Source organism: Vipera berus, assembly GCF_964194415.1.
Source record: "Vipera berus genome assembly, contig: HAP1_SCAFFOLD_96, whole genome shotgun sequence".
Taxonomy (NCBI): domain Eukaryota; kingdom Metazoa; phylum Chordata; class Lepidosauria; order Squamata; family Viperidae; genus Vipera; species Vipera berus.
In genome coordinates, this window is record NW_027673606.1 from 73374 (window position 1) to 97111 (window position 23738).

Consider the following 23738-nt stretch of genomic DNA (forward strand, 5'->3'; position numbering starts at 1 on the left):
TGCACACTGAGATCTGCACAAAACCATGTAGACTGCTGCATTTTGAATAAACTGGAGATTCCAGATGCTTTTCAAGGGTAGCCCCATGTAGAGCAGGTTGCAATAGTCAAGATAGGAGGTGACTAGGGCATGAGTGACTGTGAGTATGGATTGTTGGTCTAGGAAAGGACGTAACTGGCACACAACCTGCAGTCACGCATAGGCCGTCCTGGCCACGACCATATTAAAATCTACGCTATATTAAAATATATTAATATATTAAATAGATATATTGAGTGAGTGAGAGGAGGCACGTACCAAACAATATCTGGTTTATTTACAGAGTAAAGCAACCCAAATTATTTACAGAGTGCAATTGCAAAAGGTTGGTAAATAAACAGATAGCTGTTGAGATTGTGGTTCCCAGCTGTAAATAGAACACGGTCAGCTTTGATCTGTTGAAGTTTCAAACAAAAAGTAGGAAGAAACTAGATTAGAAAACTTAGGCTACGGAAGCAATGCTTATTGAAAAGCACTGTATTCAGCCTCTGGGTCCAATAAGTGGAATGGCCCAAAGCGAAAGTGCACGGTTTGCCAGCTCCAGCTCCAGACTCAGCTTTGTACCACCCAGTAAGGGGTACATTCTAAAAAATGGGAAGAGATCTAGGGAACATAAGCAGATGTTTTAGTTCCTAGACTGAAGAAGGTACTTTGCGCAGACTCAAAAACAGCAGATCTACTGTAGCTAGTAGATATGCTGAAAGATGGGGAAGTTTAGGAGGTAATGAAGGAGTCAAGGCAATAAACTGGTGGCTGAGAACCACCATCTGCACAATTGCAGAGGGAGCAAGATTCTTCTACATGCAAATAAAATAAACATCTAAGATGCCTAAGATAATTTAAAATAATATAGGTAAGGGACCAGGGGGACAATAGAGAACGAACTGATGAAAGGAGAAAGTGCCAACTGGGTTTTTCCATGCAGTGACAAAAAATGTGTTGGACAGCCCTCGACAATTCTGTAAGCCTCTAAAGAAAATTATTAGCAGGGACAAATGTTCACTGCGAATGGAGCCAATGACGGTTACTTTTTCTTCAAAGAGCCTTTGGGTTTTTTTTCTTTCCCAGATGGCCATGGTTTTTGACCCTTCTCTTCCTTTTTTCCTTTCACTTTGTCTAAATTCTCATAGAGGGTTGGTTCCTCCCTTTGCCTGTATAAGGAAGAAAAGAGCAAAAGAAGACAGACAAGGTTCACAGATAATGTTGAATCAGCAAGGGGCTAGCTATGGGCATGAGCCTCATGCAACTTCTCACATTCCTCTTTCTTGCTTTAAGGAAAAACATTGCTGCTTTCTGTTTATCAGATGACCCACAAGAAAGCACAATTAAATACTGGCTTTCAATCCAGTTTGTTTTGGGGGTGTTGTTATCGTTGTGGTTGTTTGGCAACTCACACTTAATCAGTTTGCATAAACAGACCAAACATGATTTGATTTACGTGAAAAAATAAGGAGGTTATTCACTAGAGTGAGTTGAGATGGGGTGGAAAGGAATAAATGAGAACATACTAGTCTATAGGTCCAGAGTGTGGTCCCAAATTATATTTGAGCTATTGAAATTCCGAGAAACAGCTTATTTAAATCCAGTTTTCTACCCGTCCAATAGATAGTTGTAACAATTAGCCAAAGGGAGATGCTTTCTAGTATTTTTTTTTTGGGTTTCTGTGTATTCTTCATAAATAGAGTAGTATTTTTTAAAATAACCTTTTAATGCAGCACGTATATAGCATAAAACCATATTATTGGAAAGGGTTTTGGACATCAATCATTCACTTTCACATATATACAGGATCAAATTTCAGAATTCTTTCATTAGAGTTCATCAGATTGCCATCAACAAACCATCAACAAAGAAGAGGCTCCAAAGACAACCTGTTAAATACTTCATAGTCTATTCTGTTAACATTTAGCTGAGAGTGATTTTTAATTCTGAGAGTGGCTTTAATTCTAAATTTTAAAGCAACAAGAGACAAGCAATCTCTATTGTGTGTGACAAGTACTTGAGGACTGTCATCATGATTCCCTTTCATTTTTTCCCCCTCTAGGCTAAATCTTTCAACTTATCTCTTAGGAAATTGTTTCCCAAGTTTCGATTCATATAAATATTTGTTTTCAATCATAGTACCCAGAAAAATATGAATGCTTTGAAGAATGCTACACAACAAGTTTAGGATGGTTTTACGTATGTCATTGATAGAGACCAGGAAAATATCCATTATTCTTAGTTTCTTCTATCCAGTTTAAAGTCAACACTGCTGAATCTGTTTAGACATGAAACTTGCATCTAGTTTAGAGTTTGCTCCAGGAAAGAAGAATGTTAATTATCTAATCTCTACCACCTTCAGAACATTGGATTGTCCTCATACATACTATTGTTTGCTTTGAAAAGGTCTTACCTGGAAGATTTTCTAGAAACCTTCGGGTGTGAGGTCTTCTGGGCAGGTGGGTAGGTGATATTCCCATATTCTGATTCATTTAGTCTTCCTTTCGGAGACTGCAGCACAGAGAAAAGGGGTACAAGTAAAGGTAGAGCAGGGAGGGTTGTTGTTCACTGAGCACTTTCTTACTGTATGGAAGACAAGGAGCTGAAACTGCCAATGTGAACAGAAGGAAGCAGAAGTCTCCCCTCACAACCAAAACAAACAACACCCATCTCCCACCATCTGTTCTTCTTCCATTCTCCAACTTGACTGTGAAGGAACTTGAAATCTCTCCTTCGTTGTGACCCTGACTGGCAAGTCTCTTGGTCAAGATCCACTGATTATTGCACAGCCAGTGAAGATGGCAAGGGCTCGGTCAGTGAGGATAAATCAGCTTAGTTCTTTAACAAGTGTCTCTAACGTAGCTGCTAGAAGATGAATGTGCACAGCTATTGTCCCTTTGCTAGGGAGCTCAGCTAACTCTATCTTAGTGGGTGCCATCTGCTTCTCCAGAGGAAAATATAATCACCACCCAAAGTAACAGAATGGCATTTGCATGCCTCCTTCAAATCACTACCTGCATAATGTCCCGCTTCTTTTTGGTGATCTCTATAAATTGGCATATGGCCATATAGATGAACTTGTACTGAGCTTCAGTCTGCACCATTCCCGAGCGCTGCGACCGGACCATTTGAATGGCCTTTGGAATATCTATGTCACAGTCCAGTCCTGGGACACAGTGAGAAGGAGAAAGGAGGAATAGGAAAACAGGTTAAAACATGCAGAACCGGTTTGGTGTAGTGGTTAAGGTGATGGCCTAGAAACCAGGAGACTGGGAGTTCTAGCTCTGCCTTAGACATGAAAACAGCAGGATGATTTTGGGCCAGTCACTCACTTTCCTGCCTCACAAAGTTGTTGCGGGGAAAATAGGAGGAAGTATTATGTATGTTTGCCACCTAGAGTTACTTACGAAGTATAATGTTTACACAGAAGTACTAAAATAGCTTCTTCAGATGAAGTACACATGTTCAGAATTTCTAGGCTGCTTTCTGAAGCATTTAAGATAATTTGTGAACCACTAAATATGAAAGAGTAAATTTATTTAATAAAAGATTTAATTATTAATTAAGCCATAACAATCCAGCAACATTTAAGCACTTTTAAATCCCACCCACGAGAGAGAGAGAGAGAGAGAGAGAGAGAGAGAGAGAGAGAGAGAGAGAGAGAGAGAGAGAGAGAGAGAGGGGGGGGGGAGGGAGGGAGGGAGGGAGGGAGGGAGAGAGAGACTTAAGTGATCCTTGGCTATTCCTGTATGGTGTTTCCTCCCTATTTCTCATACTTATCAAGGCTTTGCAGGTCACTAATGGGAAGCACAAATGGAGGCTTCAGCCAATCCAAAGTCAGAAACCCAAACTGGTCTCACCTTTGGTGGAAATCATATCCACAGTCATATCAATGACAATGATGGTCCCAGTGCGACCAATCCCAGCACTGTGGAAAGAGGAAGAAATGGGGATTATGGGCATCGGAGTGCATTCTGGGCACAAAATAGGCACATTTCAATATGCTTAGGTCACTTTATGACAGTTCCACAAACAGTACTGGGGTTTGACCCAAATCTATGTAAACATATTAAAAGCACTATCAAGAACTGAGCCAACAATGACATTTTTGAGAGCAGAATGCACGCATGAAAGTAACTCAGGAACAGACAATTTAAACAATGTCTTACTGTATACTTTCCTAGAGATCTGCACCAAAATCCAATGAATTTAGAGGGTTACCACAGAGAAAGTAGTGCCCCTTGCATTCACCAATCTAGTGAACCAGTGGGCACGGGAGCTGAAGCCTGGGATCCAAGTGGTACTAACAGGAATGCAGAGGACAGAATACCCTTGTTGGATTAATACCTAGATTTGTCGACTGACGAGACACTGCTGGAACATTTCAAACAAAACCTCGGAAGTATTTTATTTATTAATCACACTAATTAGATTGTCCAATTCTTGAAATCTAGGTGGCAACCAACAATAATACAGAGTATAACAAAAGAATGAATCAAGGAGAGACCCATGGTTCTCCTAGGACACAGGTCTGCAACCCGCGGCTCCGGAGCCACATGCAGCTCTTTCAGCCGTCTCCTGCGGCTCCCAGTCCTCTGCCATGTGCAGTCCAAAAAAAAAAGTGGGACTAAAAATGTTCAACTAGTCAATTCAAATATGCAGGGTAGGTGCATATCTCGCCTTGGCTCCACTCTTCAGTCAAACCCTGTTCTGCGCATGCGCGCATGTACGCGCATGTGCACACATTTTTTGCGGCTCCCAGTTTTTCCTTTTGTGAGGGAACCGGTTCCGAGTGGCTCTTTCACTGTTTGAGGTTGCTGACCCCTGTGCTAGGAGAAACAGCCCACAACCAACCTTGCACCAATCCAAAGAAATCCTCCACTCACCCCACTAGTCCAAACCCTGGGGCAGAGCCAGGACTTCAGGGTTCGTTGAAGAGCAGGGTAGGGGCCATTTCAATCTCTTTCCTCCAGAGGTATCAACAACTGAAAACAATAGCGTTATGCTACTATGTCTTGGCCTGAATCTTAACCAGAAAGGTCTAAATAATTTTTTTAAAAATCCCATTTATATCCTGCCCTTCTCCGAAGACTCAGGGCAGCTTTACAATCTAAAGCACAAATCAATGTGCTTAGCAATAGCCTTCATTCTATGTATATGGCTGCTTGTTAGGGCTTTCACACACACCCCAGCGGCATTATTACAAAGTCAGCTTAATTGCCCCCAACAATCTGGGTCCTCATTTTACCTACCTCGGAAGGATGGAAGGCTGAGTCAACCTTGAGCCTGGTGGGACTCGAACCTGCACTAATTGCAGGCAGCTGGTGTTACTTAAGGAGGCATTAGCCCACTGCTCCACCAAGGCTCTTAACTGGTTTCTTCTGGGGCCTCTGAAGCTGCAGTGCAACCATCTTCTCAACTACCTTTTTCAAGAAGGGGAGCTTGGAAACTCAAGACCAATTCCTAAAAGTTTTATCTGGTCTGATGGATAATTTAGGCTAAGGTAGTATACCAGCAAAATGCTATGGACGTAGTATACTTAGGCATTCAACAAAGTAGACCACAACTTACTTCTTGGTAAGCTAGAAAAATGTGGGATAGACAGCATCACCACCAGATGGCAAACTGTTATTCAATGAGTAGTCCTTAATGGTACTACATCCATATGGAGGGAAGTACGTAAGCAGTAGGGTACCAGAAGGCTCTGTCTTAGGCCCAGTACTCTTCAATACCTTCATAAATGGCTTAGAGGAGGGAATAGAAATGGAACTCATTAAATTTGCAGATGACACTAAACTGGCAGGAATAGTCAACACCCCAGAAGACAAGCTCAGGATCCAAAAGGATCTTGACAGACTTGAACAATGGGCCGTATCCAACAAAATGAATTTTAATGTGGAAAAAAGCAAAGTTTTACATTTAGGCAGGAAAAACCAAAGGTTCAAGTACAGGTTAGACGAAACCTGGCTCAAAAATAGTAACCGTGAGGGGGACCTTGGAGTCCTAGTGGACGATCACTTAAACATGAGCCAGCAGTATGCGGCAGCAGGCAAAAAAGCTACTACAATCCTTGGTTGTATAAACAGAGGCATAGAATCAAAATCATGTGAAGTATTAATACCACTTTATAAAACCTTAGTAAGACCACACCTGGAATACTGCATCCAGTTTTGGTCAGCACACTACAAAAAGATGTTGAGACTTTGAAAAAAAAAGGGTCAGAGAAGAGCAACTAAGAGGATTAAAGTTCTGAAGACTAAGACACATGGCTGCCACAAAGAAGAGGGGGTCAACTTATTTTCCCAAACACCAGAGGATAGGAAACAATGGATGTAACTAATCAAGGAGAGAAGCAACCTGGAATTAAGAAGAAACTTCCTAACATTGAGAACAATTAACCAGTGGAACAGTTAACTGTGTGTGCTCCATCACTGGAGGTTTTTAAGTAGAGACAGCCACTTGTCTGAAGCAGCAACCAAAAAAGCTAATACAATCCTGGGTTGTATAAACAGAGGGATGGAATCAAGATCACGCGAAGTATTAGTACCGCTTTATAAAACCTTAGTGAGACTACACCTGGAACACTGCAGCCAATTTTGGTCAAAATATCACAAAAAAGATGTTGAGAGTTTGGAAAAAATTCAGAAAAGAGCAACTAAGATGATCAAAGGCCTAGAGACTAAAAACATACAAAGAACAGCTGCAGGACTTGGGTTTGGCTAAAGAAAAGAAGAAATAGGGGAGACATGATAGCAGTGTTCCACTATCTGAGGGGCTGTCACAAGACAGAGGGGGCCAGGTTGTTCACCAGAGGACCAGAGGGAAGGAGAAACAATGGTTGGAAACTGATCAAAGAGAGAAGCAACTTGGAATTAAGGAGAAACTTCCTGACAGTGAGGACAATCAACCAGTGGAACAGCTTACCCCAGAGATCGTGGGCGCTCCATCACTGGAGATTTTCAAGAAGAGACTAGACAATCACCTGTCTGAGATGGTATAGGTTCTTCTGCTTGAGCAGGGGGCTGGACTAGAAGACCTCCAAGGTCCCTTCCAGGTCTATTCTATTCTATTTTATTCTAGCATTCTAGCTTGTGGACATATGGAAACAAAAAAGAAATGGTAATTTAAGAGAGTACACCTACTTTTCTGAAAGACATGGGTCTTTTTCAAGAATAGATATGGATTTCAAAGATTTTGGCTACTAAGGTTTCTGAAGTAGACATATTAGCAAACTTTCAGATCATAATCCTATGCATTTAGTTTATAACAGGAAATCCAGTTCTTTTAGATGGAGACTAATTTACATTTGGGAGAGAAATTTACATTGTTGCTGAAAAATAGAAGGATTCTGGAGGTTGGAGGGCATGACCTGAGAAATGGGTATTTGTCAAAGTTGTGGATTTTAAAAATCATTTGTTAGATATGCCTTAATGAGAATATGGAATCCAGGTTGTGACTCCCAAAAAACTTTGTGGTTCTCAGCATTTTATAGATGAGAAATAATAGGCAAATGATTAACTTATAAGATACTAGAAATTTGTCAAGTGGTATACAAAATAAAAGGGACGCGGTGGCTCAGTGGGTTAGGACGCTGAGCTTGTCAATCAGAAGGTCGGCAGTTTGGCGGGTCAAATCCCGAGTGCCGCGTAACAGAGTGAGCGCCTGTTACTCGTCCCAGCTTCTGCCAACCTAGCAGTTCGAAAGCACGTAAAAATGCAAGTAAAAAAATAGGGACCACTACAGTGGGAAGGTAACAGTGTTCCGTGCGCCTTTGGCGTCTAGTCATGCCGGCCACATGACCACGGATACGTCCTCAGACAAGCGCTGGCCCTTCGGCTTTGAAACGGAGATGAGCACCGGCCCCTAGAGTTGGAAACGACTAGCACGCATGTGCGGGGGAACCTTTAACTTTACCTTTATACAAAATAAATGGGTGGCAGAGGGACATAGTTTCCAATGGTTTTATTTACAGTTATTAGAAAGATCTAAAACAGACAAGAAAGTTGACAGAGTTTGAAATAAAATTGTGTACAAATGATGAGCATGCAATTATTAAAATAAATAAACTTTTATTAATATTTAAAACAAGAAGAATAAGTAAAAGAATATATGATAAAGTGGGCTAAAGTTTTGGGTTATAATATATACAGATGGCACAATGGGAAAATATGTGGTTAAAAGGAGTGAAATTTAACTATGTTATAATCTTAAAGAGAATTTTTATAAGATGATGTACCATGGGGATATGACACTAGAGAAATTTTCTAGACTCTAGAATGTATAAAAGCACTTCAAATAGATGTTGGAAATGCAAACAACAAAAAAGAACATTTTATCATACTTGGTGAACATGTAAAAACATGTTAGAAAATATGGGATTCAAATAAACGTGTTGATTTAGGTGATTTCAAAGATTAAGATACAAAACCATACCGTAGGCCTTTCCTTTGGGTCTGATAGTTGGGAAAAAGTCATGGGAATTTGTTTTCGTTATTTGGCAAAACCTACAATGAAGGAATGGTTGGTGAAGATGATGGATTTTGCTGAGAGGCCAAATGAACTTCTTTGATTAGAGAAAAAACACTACAGTATCTAGTTTATTACTGATGGAAACTTATTATAGACTTTTTGTGGAAAACAGAAAAAGAAATGAAAGACAACACAGTCCTAGACTATGTCAACAGAGGGACAGAACCAAAATCACGTGAAGTGTTAATACCACTTTATAATACTTTGGTTTGGTAAGACCACACTTGGGATACTGCATCCAGTTTTGGTCACCATGATACATGGAGATTGTATGATATGTTGAGACTCTAGAAAGACTGCAGAGAAAAACAACAAAGAAGATTATGGAACTGGAGGCTAAAACAAATGAAGAGCAGTTGCAGGAATTGGGTATGTCTAATTTAGTGAACAGGAGGACTAGGGGTGACATGATAGTAGTCTTCCAAAATCTAAGGGGCTGACACAAAGAAAAGGGGGATAACCTGTTCTCCAAAGCACCTGAGGGCAGGACAAGAAGCAACAGATGGAAACTTATCAAGAAAAGATCCAACCTAGAACTAAGGAGAAATTTCCTGACAGTGAGAACAATTAATCATTGGAACAGCTTGCATCCACAAGTTGTGGGTGCTCCGTCACTGGAGGTTTTTAAGAAGAGATTGGACAGCCATTTGTCAGAAATGGTATAGGGTCTCCTGCTTGAGTAGGAGTCTGGTCAGGAAGGCCTCCAGGGTCACTTCCAACTCTGTTATTGTGTCAGTTATAATTTTGATGATTAACCATGATATATTACAGAAAGAAGAGAGAGATGTTGTAGCCTTAGAGAAAGAGGTAAATTTATAATTATACTTTAACTACTGTAAAGATCGGAATCGTTTCTTTGTATCTATTTCTTTTTTATTTTTATTTACTTTTTCTCTTTCTTGTACTTTTAGCTTTCTGTTGGGTTTCTTTTTTCTTTCCTTTTATTAGTTTGTATTAATTCTTATCTTCTTTTTTAAAAAAAATTTCTGGAACCCAGATAAATAAAATGCCCAGTGGTATATCTCACAATATGCCCTCATTAGCAGCAGATCACTCACCTGCAGTGCACTATGATGGGACCAGCTCTTGGGACGCTCTCCTGCATCCGATTGACTTCGTCAAGGAAGTTAAGAACCCCACCAGGCTCACTGGGCACTCCATGGTCTGGCCAGCTCAGGTATTGGTAATGCCAGATCTCTCTCACAGCCTCATCCTAATATGTGAATACAAAAGCACATCCTTTTATTCTGCTCCTGCTCTTCCATCCTGCTTGCACACACGCGCACGCGCACACACACAGACAGCTACCAATACTGACAGTAGAAGAGTTTTTCTCTTTTTCTGCCAGCCAGCCAGAAATTTCATGAGGACAAAGAAGGTTTCCTCTGCAAGTCCCATTGAAGAACTGATGTTCCAGCTCTTGGTATATTTGGACTCCATGCATTGGGCATCATAATGGCTTGGTTCATTAGTTGTGGAGCAAACAAAGTGCCAAAAAGCAAATAAATAAAAAAGGGTGTTTTGAGATCTACTTTCCCCCAAAATCTGGCAGAATATTTCTGCAACGGGAGAGTACTTGCAATCTTAATGAAGTTGTTTCAAAGTGTTCTGAATGAAGCGTGCTCAATTTTTAAACATTAGAAGATGCAAGGAAGAGGAATAAATGTTTCTTTTCCTCCTCTTAAACATCCACTTGGGACTTGTATCATGAAAAATTGATCCTGTATTAAGCTGAAGATGGAACCAATTGTTCACTTGCATGCACAGATCAATTTTGCCTCAGTTTTTTTACTTTTAAAATGATCATTTTCTATTTTCCTGAAAAGATATTCCTTATTTTCAAGGATCGTGCAGCTCTTTCACAAATACCATGCAGCTCTTTTAAGTGTGAAGTGTTTAGGTTTTTGATGCTCCCTGAAACTGTTGTTTTCCTGCAGACATTTCATTACCAGGATAGGTATCATCAACAAGAGAGGGAAAGTAGGGTTTGCTGGTTCTTTACCTACAGCAGATTTCCTCCTTATCGGGTCTTTCGTTAAACTGCTGTTTCCAATGTTTTCTCTGCTGCTGTTTCCTGCTTCTCTGGACCAGCAGCCCCAAACCTTTTGGGCATCAGGGACCAGTAATATGGAAAGGGTTCTCCATTGACTGGAGGAGGTGTGGTTTTGCATGCTGGCTCCATACTGCGGATGGGGCTTCGCTTGTTTGCACGGACCAGTTGCTGGCTTGCCTTGGTCCACCGGCTGGGGGCTGGGGGGCCCTGTTCTAGACTGAACTGCCAACTCCTCTACTATATTGTCTCATCCAGTTTGCGAGGTGATGAATGTCAAACTCCATTTCTTTGCATTACCTGTTTCTGCACTTACACACACCTTCATGTTAGCCCTGTCCACTAGATTTCCATCTGCCACTTTGTGCATCCAAATGAACCCACAAAAATGAGCAGATCCGGTCAGCAATGGCTGAACCACACATGCTTTCTTTAGACCTTTAAACTTCCGTGTTCTCGCTCCTCTTTAATATAATTCTCCAATGAGGAAAAGCAGGGCACTTGGCCCCAGTGATGTTCTTTGGAGTTGGTTTTCTACCCCCATTGTCCAACCGGGCTAAAAAGAATGATGCCTCCCATCAGAGCAGAGGGCTCCCCCCCACACACACACACTTTCTGGTGGTGTTCTTTTTTTATTGAAAAGTTACTAAGGTTGGAAGAGAGATGGAGACATGGGAGTATTTATTTTTCCTCCCTGCACTATTCTCACATCAGCCTTAGCACATGATACGGTAGTGAACGCCATGTTACACTGTAGACAAAGTAATTCTGTCACTGGTGTTTGAGGAGTAAAACGTGGGTTCCAAGGGGGTGCTGCATCTGCCCAAAATGAAGCCTTCTCATCTCCCTGTTGATATAGCTACGAGTTCTTCCAAATGACCCATTAGGGATGTGGGCATGGCTTCTCGTGCTATGTCCCTGCTCTTCTGAGTTGCTGACTACATGAGGATCCTCCATGACCCAAACTCTAGCAAATATTTGTCACTATACTTGACCCTTGCAATTGGGCGGGGGGGGGAGGGGGACAAACCTCTAGGAAAGCTTGCACTGAGATACCAAACACCATTGAGAATGAAGGCTTTCAATCAACAGCTGGAAGGAAATAAAGAGGTGTCCATTCAGCCAAGATCTTTTGTGTGAAATTATTATCAAAAGGACTCCTATTCAGACTAGCTCAAAGGATGAACAGACCAAGCTCGGAAACAAAGAGTATTATTCTTCTGTCTCTTTTTCATTTCTTAGTTCCCACCAAGGTTTGGAGTCAAAGTTGGTTGGTTGAGGGAAATGCTCTAAGAGGCTTCAGGTACTCACATTATTGATTGGTGAAAGCCGAAGTTGCCGGAGTTTATAGTCCATCGCCTCACGGTCTCCAATATTTTCTACAATATATGGCCCGTACTGTTTGCTGCTTCCTACGTCTGGCCAGTAGGGAACACATTTATTCTATTAGGAAACCAGAAAAAGATAAGGGAGAGGGACTGGAAGAGCACCATGGGAACTTTATTTAAATTTAAACCTTCATTAAAAGCAATTAAACAAGTTTACAGGTTCCTCCTTAAGTGCAACTTTGGAGCAGTTTTTGGGGTAGCCAAAGTGATTTTAGTAAGTCCATATCTCTGTCCTTTTTGGTCCTCTCCCTGAATTTCTCTCATCAGCACAGATAGTTTATGCTGAGGTCATATTTTGGAGATAGCAACATCTCCTTCTCTCTCTTTCTCACTCTCACTCTCACTCTCTCACTCTCTCACTCTCTCTCTCTCTCTCACTCTATCTGTCTGTCTGTCTGTCTGTCTGTCTGTCTGTCTGTCTGTCTGTCTGTCTATCTATCTATCTATCTATCTATCTATCTATCTATCTATCTATCTATCTATCTATCTATCTATCTACTTACCCTTCCTTTCTCCACTTCCCGAGTGGTCATCACAATGATGCGTGAATTTTCTTGCCATACCATCTGCCAGAAATCATTAATGGTGGCCTCCAGGCAACCTTGGCTGGCAATATAGGTTTTACTGCATTCCTCCGGACCGAATAGCTCATTCTGCCAAGGAATAAAGAGATGAGATTTAAAAAAAAAATCCTCAAGGAATAAATCCATCCCATCCCTTCTTTTCTCTAGGTATTACAGTGTAAACTAATCCTTACTTTGATGTAGTTGGCATTGATATAATCCGCTCCAGGAAGATTCACATCTCTGTCTTGAAGAATGACTCTGGAGTGGTCAACTGGAACATCAGACAAGCAACATGTCACTGAAGAATCACACTTTAGTAAATTTTCTAGATACAAATGGTAGCTTTTATTTCCTATGACCCATCTGAAGCATCTGAAAACACAGGACTGAAATTCTTATTTCCAAAGTACCGCTGGCAAATTCTCTGACTTCAATAACACTACTTAATCGGAATGCAAGGTTTTATTCTTTCATTCCTCTACTTCAGACATGTCTAACACAAGGCCCGGGGGGCCAGATCCGGCCCGCGAAGTGGTTTCATGCGGCCCGCAAAGCCATCCTGGAAACAGTGAGGGAACAGCCCCCACTGCCTTGGCCCTGGCCCAGAGACCCTCCTTCTGCCAGAAACCCTCAGATCTGTCCCACTCCTGCCCAGGCCCCCATAGGTACCCTTGATGCGAACGATGTAGAGTTGGCCACGCCCACCCAGTAGGCCATACGCACTCTAGCCACGCCCACCCAGTAGGCCACGCCCACCCTGGCCATACCCACCCGGCCCCCTGAGGGCAAGCGCAATGCTGATGCGGCCCTCGATGAAATTGAGTTTGACACCCCTGTCTACTTCTTTCTTTTCAAGGAGATTCTAATATCCTGCAGAAAAAAACAGAGGTAATTGTGCCTTTCCTTCTACACCCAGGGAGAGAGAGAGAGAAAGAGAGAAAATAGAAAAGAAAAACCCTCAGAGGGTCTTGCTTGGCAGTGAGGAGAAAGAATAGCAGTTAAACAAAGCTGGTATACCAAAGAAAGCCATTGCAGCCACCATATTCTGGTGACTTCAGAGTTGAAGGGATGGGAGGAAACTGGAGAACCATATTACTGGGAAGGAGAGGCTGGTGGGAATTACTCTCATGAGAAACTGGTTACTCACCAACCCCATGGAAGAAACTCAAAGTGCTTGAATTGCGTTATTGCTCCTCCCTCTCTAGTTTTAGTCACCTTCTATTATTTTCTCACATTTATCTTCTTGTTTTAGATTTTAATACATAGCCTTGTTTTAATCATTTAAAGGTATTTGCTAGTTTTATATTATTTTATTCTGATATGGAGCATTTTTTCATTCTCAACTCAAATTTTATAGAAAATTAAATATCTTTGCTAATTACCCCAAATTGCTCTAATTGAAAAAAAATCCTTTGAATATTTGGGCATCCAAGCTGGAAGAAATTCAACTTGACTAGCCATAAAGAGAAAAGCTAGTTCATAAGTCAATAGATCTATGAAAGGTTGTGTAACATCCAATAAAATGCTAACCAGACTTTTGCTTTTAAGCTAAACAGTATATTTTTAAGGAACTGTGTTTTTCCTTTCCTTTCCTTTTCTTTTTTGAAAAACAGAGATACACTTGTAATATTTCAACTGCAGGCAGACGAGTATTTATATCTTTGTTATCCGATTATGTTATATGCACAGGCTAAGCAAGCTTGAACTCCAGACTCACAGGGCAAGATATTCTTATAGCGATTCTTGCTCTTATTTTCTGGTCTTTGACCCTCGTGTCGATCATACAAGTTCTTCGTCTCTTGTTTCTGCAGGCTCTGAAGGAAGAAATGAAGAGAGGTTTTAATAATGCAAATGTAGCTGATAGCTAAAAGCACATCTATATTTTAAAAAGAGATGGGGAAAAATAAATCCTCAAATACTTAAATTGTTCAGTTAATGGATGTGTTGAATTTCACAATTACTGTATGACTATTGATTACATCCCTGTTGGCTAAGGCCACCTCACATCAGGAAAGTATGGAGACTAATGGTTTCTCTGATAAGGAAATGAATTTCTGCTTGAGACCCCATTGGTCTGAATCCTAATCCTAATGTGGGTAAGGAAATTCTGACTTTCAGATGTTGCTGAATTACAGCTCCCTGTATTCACGTTCATTGGGGCTCCTAGAGGCTCCAGAAATAGTGTATGGATCTTTGGATTGTAGCATTGAATCTAGAGCAGACATGCCGGATTCGGCCCGCGAAGTGGTTTCATGCGGCCCGCGAAGCCATCCTGGAAACAGTGAGGGAACGGCCCCCTCTGCCTTGGCTTTGGCCCAGAGACCCTCCTGCCAGAGACCTTCAGATCTGTCCCTCTCCTGCCCAGGCCCCTATAGGCACCCTTGATGCATATGATGTAGAGCTGGACACGCCCACCCAGTAGGCCATATGCACTCTAGACACGCCCACCCAGTAGGCCACGTCCACCCAGGCCATACCCACCTGGCCCCCTGAGGGCAACCGCAATGCTGATGCGGCCCTCAATGAAATTGAGTTTGACACCCCTGATCTAGAGGCTAAAACACAAGGAATAATTCACTGCAGAAAACTCTACTCACATCAAACTCCTCCCAGAAACCACCTTTGTTTGCCTCTTCTGCTTGACTCCTCCTTTTGAGCATTTCCACTCTGTTTTCAATGTCAGCTGCGTTCACTCGAGTGGCATTGAAAGGCTTGGAGAGGGAATGAGAGAATGAAATGAAAAAAGAGAGGGGGGAAAAAGGAATGTTGAGACAGAGACTTGCAAGTAAGAGCACCAAGGTGCCCATCAATATTTTCCTTATCAATTTCACTTGCCACTGGTCAGATGCCTACTCCACCCTAATTTAATGTTTTTGGATCTTTTCTTAAATTTATAAAACAAATAATTCTAAGAAACTAGCAGGTTGTAGGCAAAGGATTAGCTTTGGGATAAGTTATATTTCCAAGAATATCTCTGAGGCCTGTAGATGGTCTGTAACTTCCTTAGAAACTAAATACGATCCATAGTTGCAGCCACCCCCAAACTTTGTTTGCAAATGTGACAAATGTGCAGACAGACCAAGATTGCAAGGACCATTGAAAACCAGAGGCAGATAAAGAGACTTTGGGGAAATGGACATATTATAATTGGACATACCAACTAAGACATCATATGAATTTTGTTCCAAATTTTGACTACTTGGCAAAAGAATCTAGGTTTAACCTTACATGTTTAACCTTACCTTACCTAAGTATAGTCTTCTTTAGTCATGTTTTATTGAATAAGTTACTATGAGTAGGCCCATAAATCCTACTAAATCCTACTAAACCATAAACCACAATGACTGATTGTGTAGAACATACAAAGCCAAAATCAAACACATCATATTACTATCTTATTTTTGTGCAAATCTAACTTGTTTCTCTGTTAAGGCTAACTATCAAAGCAAAATTAGTATCTGAGAAAAGAAGTTGATGAATGAAAATTATCAAGGACATAAAGTTAAGATTTATCTGATGCTAAATTTCAGTAGTGGTTTAGAGTTCATTAATTCACCTTGTATACCCACATCTTATAAGCACAATTGGTTTTGTGATTGTCTTTAATTTTGAGAATGTTAAATAATATTGTTGATGCTAAATAATATGACATTTACACACACACAATACATAATGCCTGAATTTACACATCTATATCACTTTCTATAAACTGTATTAGACAACCTAATAAAATTACCTTTTGAACAATGCAGAGATGTTCCATAAGTAATAGTTTATTTACCTGTCTCAAATACACATAATATCCAGATGCCTCCTCAATTCCTGTCTTTTTAAAATGTTCCACTAAGTCAGTCAAACTGAGGAATCTTTCGGTACCCCCAATTGTGTACTGCCCTTTCTAGAAAAATGGAGAAAACAAAAAGCATTATTAGTCTAGTCCCTCATATATGTATCTGCCTTTGTGCCTATGTATACACATACTTAATCTTAACCCATATTTTATTTTTTTACTGAGCTATTATCTTTTTGATCCTGTGGAAAGCTAATCATAATTAATTTAATTAAAACAATTAAATACTATTTTATTCGCATATTGTCTCTGGTTGTGAATCACTAATGTTATCATCTCTTTATGCAAATGTATTTTTAGACAAAATAGTGGATAATTAAAATATTGGTCTCTTCTTAAGATTAATTTTTGTTGGGCTCTGCAAAGCATTCCAAAGGGAAACCAAAGGCTTGGTACAGCAGCTTCAAAAGGCATCCATCCAGACAAAGGTACCTGTGGATACTGTTCTGTAGTGGGTGCCATGTGTAATGACCAGGAGACAACAGTCAGGGTTTAACTCTTTATTGAATACAAGATGGAACTGCTGATCTTTTCCCCCAGGTGCCCTCTTATAGCTTTACCAGATCCCCGCAGTCAGCCAATCCGCTGGCTCTATTTTCCCGCCAGACAGGTGACACTCAACCCGGTGTCCTACTTTTCCCGCCGGACAGGTAGACCAATCAGGTCGCCTGACCCATGCCACCAGCTGTGGAGGTGGCATACACAACACCTACCTTGTTTACAATCTAATAAATTCCATACAGAGCATGTCTGGGACAACCTCTGAACAGTCATGCATGCCTTCTACAAGGGACAGCTTTCACTTTCATTTTGAGGATGAGATCTTTGCTTCCACAAACTGACTCTGCACAGAGTCCTTTTAAATGTTTTAAATAGCTCTTGAAATTTCTCCTTTGTTCTTCTGTTGCTTGATTTTTAATTTTTTGTTGATAGGCACCTCTAACACAGCAAGCTTTTCAATATCCCTGTTAGGTGAAACCACAGGGGCTTCTCCCATCCCGGCCACTAAGGAAAGCCTAATGTAGACTAATGAAGACCAGTCTTTGAGCAAAGGGATAACTTCCTTCCCTTTGAGTCTAAATAGAAAGGCAAAAGACTTTTATTCTTTGAATTTTCTCAGAAGCAGCAGCTGGTTGTTGGGAAGGAAAAGAAGGAATCCTAAGCCCACTCCAAGTTCTGGGGTGAAATCATCCAGGGCCCAGGAAAAATATAATCTAATCCAGATTTCTATGAGCAGTGGATATTAGAGGGAGGTACTAGGTTAGGGTTGCTTTTATTTTGTGTGTCCTCAAGACAAAGAGCCAATTTCTTTCCAAGCTATTCTCCCTTAGGGCCTAATCTTCATATTGTTCCTTTGTTTATCCAACCTCTCCTGAGATTTAATCAAACCTAAGCCAAACACACATCAAAGTTTTCTTTTCTAGAAAATAAAGCTCTTAGTTTTGGCGGGTTGAATCCCGAGTGCCGCGTAGCAGAGTGAGCGCCTGTTACTCGTCCCAGCTTCTGCCCACCTAGCAGTTCGAAAGCACGTAAAAATGCAAGTAGAAAAATAGGGACCACTACGGTGGGAAGGTAACAGTGTTCCGTGCGCCTTTGGCGTCTAGTCATGCCGGCCACATGACCACGGAGACGTCCTCGGACAAGCGCTGGCTCTTCGGCTTTGAAACGGAGATGAGCACCGGCCCCTAGAGTTGGAAACGACTAGCACGCATGTGCGGGGGAACCTTTACCTTTACCTTTAATGATATTGCTTATCCCTTTTTCTCCAGACACTACTGAAAAATAATAATGAAAGATTCCAAAGTTCTTTCTTGTCTCCTGTGTTACTTAACATCTATATAAAACCACTAAGAAGGATGATTTGCAAGTCTGGAGCTAGTTATCATTATTAATGTAGTACTTATATCTCAGGGGCTGCCACAAAGAAGAGAGTGTCAACCTATTCTCAAAAAGCACTTGAAGGCAGGACAAGAAGCAATGGATGGAAACTAATCAAGGAGAGAAGCAACCTAGAACTAAGGAGAAATTTCTTGAGAGTTAGAAACGACTTGCCCCAGAAGTTGTGAGTATTCCAACACTGGAGGTTTTAAGAAGAGATTTGACAGCCATTTGTCTGAAATGTTATAGGGTTATAACCTGCCTGAGCAAGGGGTTGGACTAGAAGACCTCCAAGGTCCCTTCCAACTCTGTTATTTTGTTGCTCAATTATACCATTCCTGTTCTGCAATTTGGGGGGTTCAGATGTCTCCAGATTACAACGAATGGGGTGGTGCTGGTGGAATTTGACATAGACCGGATAGAGGTGTTAATGATTCTAGGAGCTACATTTCAGAATCTGGAAAAAAATATGCATGTTCTGGATTTCATTGCACTCATACTTAAGGGAAGTCTGGGCAACCTTGAATCTGCAGATGATATTGGACATCCTCACAAGATCAATAGCAAGGAGCACTTTATCAGCTTTGGCTGATAAACCAATGTGCCTCTCTACCTGGAGGTAAGAAACCAGGCTTCTAAATTCTCTAAGTAGAGATCAAGTATAACTAATGAACAGTTAATATGATTGCTCTCTGTTTAATAGCTCTCTTCTGGGACACTAAACTGTTGAATCTGGAGGGCTCTTAAGGAAAGCCTCTCCCTAATAGTTAATAGAATATATAGTGGATTGAGATAACAGAATCCTTAGTCTGGCAAGATTTTGTCTATAGGCGTTAAACAATAAAGATCTCAGCTTGGAAGAATAATCACTTCCCATTCTTGGTTTGGGGCCTGACAGCAATGAAGTATGTCTAGAGAAGTGAAATCTTCAGGTTTCACCAGAAGTTTTAGACTTTTAACCACCTCCTCAGGGTCTCCAGATGAATAAATAAAATCTCAGCTGTGGGGGCAGTATTAAGAAAAGCTATTTTCTGTTTTGACTGTGAGGCGCCATTTGCGGTATACTATAGATTCAGCGGCTTCCATTTGAGCACAGATGAAACCCAGAGACATAGTCAAGCTCTTTGCTTGATCTAGCAGGTATTAGTTTCTCCCCTGTCTAAGGAAAAGTCACATTCCTTCTCTACTTCACCAGGCCCACATCTTGGTTCACATGAGGATCCAGCTCCTGAATCTCAAGGAGACTCGACTACAGCTATCTTTGTCATCTTCTATGGCCAAACAAGGTTTTTTTGAGAACCTGATCCCTTTTTTTTGTTTAAAGTGCAAATAACTTTTCATTGATAAAGATATATTGCATGGGTGCAAATGTGAAATATTGTAAATCAATTTATAAAATGTTAAGGGTCACAGGTTCCTGATTGGATAGTCATCTGAAACCATGTAAGAAGGTGAAAATGGTTTGTATATCATCTTGCAGGGACTGAAGTCGACTCTATCTCCTCCTTTACCTTCTCTCCCACCTTCTCACCTCACACATAATCTTGATATGGGTAACTTTAAGTCGTTCTTGGCTGTGGGCTCCAGTAACATCAGTCCTAGGTTTAGGCTGGTCAGTCAAGACAGACAGCACAAAATCACCAGGCTTGCTAAGGCTCTCACGCACTAAGAAGGTCCACGGTGCAGTCTTGGCTTGGAGTAAAGCCTCAGCTGCTGGACCAGAAAGATGTCCATGGTACCACCTGAGGAAAAAGAGAGGTTAAATAAACAACCGATTTCTAGAATGGTTAAAAAGAATAAAAGTGACTGGAATGTAATTAGGCTAATGGAAAATTTGGATCATGACCAAGAAGGAACAGAGATTAAAAACAATTCTTAGCAAAGCTACATGAATCAACATAAAGATGTTAAGTTTTGTTTTAGCTTTGTTTTATGTAAACAGTGAAACAAATCTAGCCATAATTCTTATTTGTACTGATTATTTTCCTCCCTGATAAGATAAATGTGCACGTATAGATTTTAAAATGTTGATTAATAAGGATGGTTTTGTTTTTGTTCTATATACGTTGTTGTCTGCTTTACCATTTAGCATTCAGTAAAGTCATCCTAATATTTTTACCCAAATCTCAGTAAATTAAAAAATGAAAAACAGCCTGTCTGAAAAAAACAGAAAAACCTTTTATTATGGGAAAAGGAATCAAGGCAGCAAGTGTTAAGGACATCATAAACTACATGGAGAAAATAAAACAATATGATCTACTCAAAGCTAGTTTTGGGGTGATGTAGATAATGGCAGAGATCCAGTTCATAAAAAAAAATCACCTCAGTTTAAAAGTGAGGAAAAAGCTCTCCAATAGGATTTTCCTACATTTTGTAGGGCATTATGACTTGCGACCATAACTGAACCCAAAGTTTCCATTACTAAGCAAGTGTTAAGTGAGTTTTGCCCCATTTTACAACCTTTTTTGCCACAGTAGTTAAGCAAATACATTGTGGTTGCTAAGTGAATCATGCGATCATTAAGTGAATCTGGCTTCCCCCCCTTATTGACTTTGTTTGTCAGAAGCTGGCTGGGAAGGTTACCAGTGGTGATCACATGACCCTGGAACAGTTCAACCGTCATAAATACATGCTACTTGCCAAGAGCCTGGATTCTGATCACATGACCCTGCTGCAACAAACGTTAAGTGTGAAAGCCGGTCATGAGCCACTTTTTTCAGTGCTGTTGTAACTTTGAATGGTCACTAAATGAATGGTTGTTAAGTTGAGTACTACCTGCATTGTATCTCAGTATCTCAAGATTTTCCAGAGATCTTGATCTCAGCCTAGAATTAGCCAGATGGGCTACAAAAACCAAACAAAAACTTTAACAGAATTATATATTAAAATGTTTTAAAAGGTTAAATTTTCAGTTACAATATTGAAAATTATTTTAAAGGCAGTAGCAAATGGTACTAATACATAAGATTGTTAACATTTAGTCAGCACATGGGAAGCAGCATTCTAGCAATTTCCTATATAATATCTCACTAGCTCTTAGCACAACATGAGGTAAATCTGTTCCCTCACTGTGGATGAGCTGCTGAGGCCAGCATCCCCCAAACCATGTTTACCAGGTCTATGCAAAGGTAATCAAGAAAACTTGTTCATACAAAATCTTGCCAGGCAAACAGGCAACTTTACCCAATGGAATAAATAACCCAGGAATGTATGTGTCTGGGTGTGGGTGTGGGTGTGTTCCGTTCCCAAGTCAAATGTCCTCTGAGTCTTCCTTTCCTGGGTTTCTGGAAATATCACAGGTAAAACTTATCATGTAATGGCATGACTGTCAATCGCCTTTCAGCAATAAATTTAGTTGTCATGACACAATAGCTATGTAAGGAATAGGAGGAGAAAACTCCAATTTCACCTTGTTGGGTTCTTCTACCAATACTAGGGGGTCTCCCAACCCCCAATCCATGGACCTGCACTCGTCCACAGCATGCCAGAAACTGGACCACACAAACAAGTGAAGCCCCATCCACGGGATGCAGGCAGCACGCAAAACCACGCCCCCTTCAGTCCGCGGAAAACCCTCTCCACGGAACTGGTCCCTGGTGCCCAAAAGGCTGGGGGCTGCTGGCCAATACAGATGTGCTGCAAACAAAGTTGGGTTACTTCATCTGATTCTATGACATTGGATTTCCATTTAGTCAGCTACCAAATGTCAGACCAAATTCTAAAATTTACAACCCTTTTTATATTTCCCCTAACTTCATTCAGTGTCAGTGCATACCTGACTGTAGATTACATAAACATTCTCTGAGCATGAAATGTATCTGCAAAATGAAAATGTTGGATCTTTCTCTGAAATTAAAGTGCTTAGGAATTTATGTAATGAGCCCCAATGAATTACATACCAACTTTGCAACAAAAGGAAAACAAATATGAATTTTGTCATTCTGTTGCACACTCCATGATTAATAATAGGGCTTTTTTCAGATGACGATGACCATTTGGAATGAAGGAAAAAATCAACATTCTTCTCAGTGAACCTTATTGTCTCACATATGAAACCCAAAATCAGATTAGTATATAGCATCATTGACTGGCAAAAAAATGGGGGAAAATCCTCTTATGGAGGGGATTTTTCTTCTTCTCTTAATTACACAAATTATGATAGTCCTTGACTTACAACTGTAATGAAGCCTGGTCACTGATCTGATTTTAAGAATCCTTTTTGTGGCAGTTATTAAGCAAACACTGTGGTTGTTAAGCAGACCCATTGTTCACTATGGGGCATTTTTGTTGAAAACCAAAAGTAAACAATGTAAAATGTTGTAAATCGTGATCACCAGACCAAGGGACGTTGCAAATGGTTATAAATGCAACCCAGTTGCCGAGTGTTGAGTATTGATTATTGGCTTTCAAACAGACATGAACTTTAATCTTTTCCCACTTAAATGTGACATTAACAAGAGAACTTTCACCTCTACCACCTGATAAACGTTATTCACAGTAGGCATTGGAGGCATATTGAATACGTGGGATGGAAAATATGTTAGTACTGGAAGACAATAAATGTGTCCAGGTACATTAGAAGAAATGGAAGAGGAGGTTATATCCTTCAGTTGTCCATTCTGCAAAATGATTTATTACTACCACTCATTGATATATACCTGCTAGGTCAGAAACAGAAAATGCATCTCGGATATGTTCAACGCAAGCTAAATTTGGCTCAGCTGTCTTTTATATAGAAGACCATTGACAGAGCAATCTAAACTTTCATATTTATTTTTACCTATTATTTTACTTTTGTTTTTGGTTTATAAATAAATTAAATAACTGTGTTCTTTGCTACAGCTTTCAGCTTTATGTTGTCCTGGGAAAGTATGCACTGTTCAAATTCTTTATGATACACCAGCTGGTACATAGAACAGTAGAGCTGCAAAAAAAAAATGGATCATCCAGAAGCACAGGTGTTTATGAAACACAGAATTGACTTCTGTCACCCTATTAGAAAACTAATATTCTTAATTAATGTCCTTATCCCCAAAGCAACCTCAACTGGTTTAAATAGGCTTTTGGCCATATTTAAAGAAAAAGTACAGTGTGTTACCATATTCACCGACATTTAGTTACTTTCTGATTTATTTCCATTTGCAAAAACATAATTAACTGCCTGAGTGATTTCTTTCTGTGAAACACACACACACACACACACACACACACACACACACACAGAGAGAGAGAGAGAGAGAGAGAGAGAGAGAGAGAGAGAGAGAGAGAGAGAGAGAGAGAGTGACTTGCTACTTTGAAGCAACCTGGCTGTGTTGATTTAGCCAGCATATTAAAATCTGATGCTGATCAAAAAAAATATGTGGCCCACTAAACAAGAACCCTATACAATCCTGTCTTAATTCACAGAACTAGCATCCCTCATAAAAGTTACACCTGGATAGTTCATAATATAAAAA

General features: G+C 40.4%; 1 protein-coding gene across 2 annotated transcripts in view; it reads right to left on the minus strand.

Annotated features, from left to right (window-relative positions):
• Positions 1 to 294: 294 nt before the first annotated feature.
• The window catches only part of LOC308679266 (tyrosine-protein phosphatase non-receptor type 6-like), a 36324-nt gene continuing 12880 nt past the window's right edge, over positions 295 to 23738 (minus strand). For both annotated transcript variants that reach the window (XM_081346862.1, XM_081346863.1), the window contains 12 exons: positions 19814 to 20024; positions 16336 to 16452; positions 15152 to 15265; positions 14272 to 14368; positions 12746 to 12825; positions 12492 to 12641; positions 11912 to 12043; positions 9609 to 9763; positions 3882 to 3949; positions 3036 to 3187; positions 2435 to 2532; positions 295 to 1190 (listed from right to left, as the gene is read on the minus strand). In XM_081346862.1, coding sequence (XP_081202988.1) covers positions 1064 to 1190; positions 2435 to 2532; positions 3036 to 3187; positions 3882 to 3949; positions 9609 to 9763; positions 11912 to 12043; positions 12492 to 12641; positions 12746 to 12825; positions 14272 to 14368; positions 15152 to 15265; positions 16336 to 16452; positions 19814 to 20024 — 1501 coding nt within the window. In that variant the 3' untranslated portion in view covers positions 295 to 1063. The remainder of the gene's footprint in view (positions 1191 to 2434; positions 2533 to 3035; positions 3188 to 3881; positions 3950 to 9608; positions 9764 to 11911; positions 12044 to 12491; positions 12642 to 12745; positions 12826 to 14271; positions 14369 to 15151; positions 15266 to 16335; positions 16453 to 19813; positions 20025 to 23738) is intronic.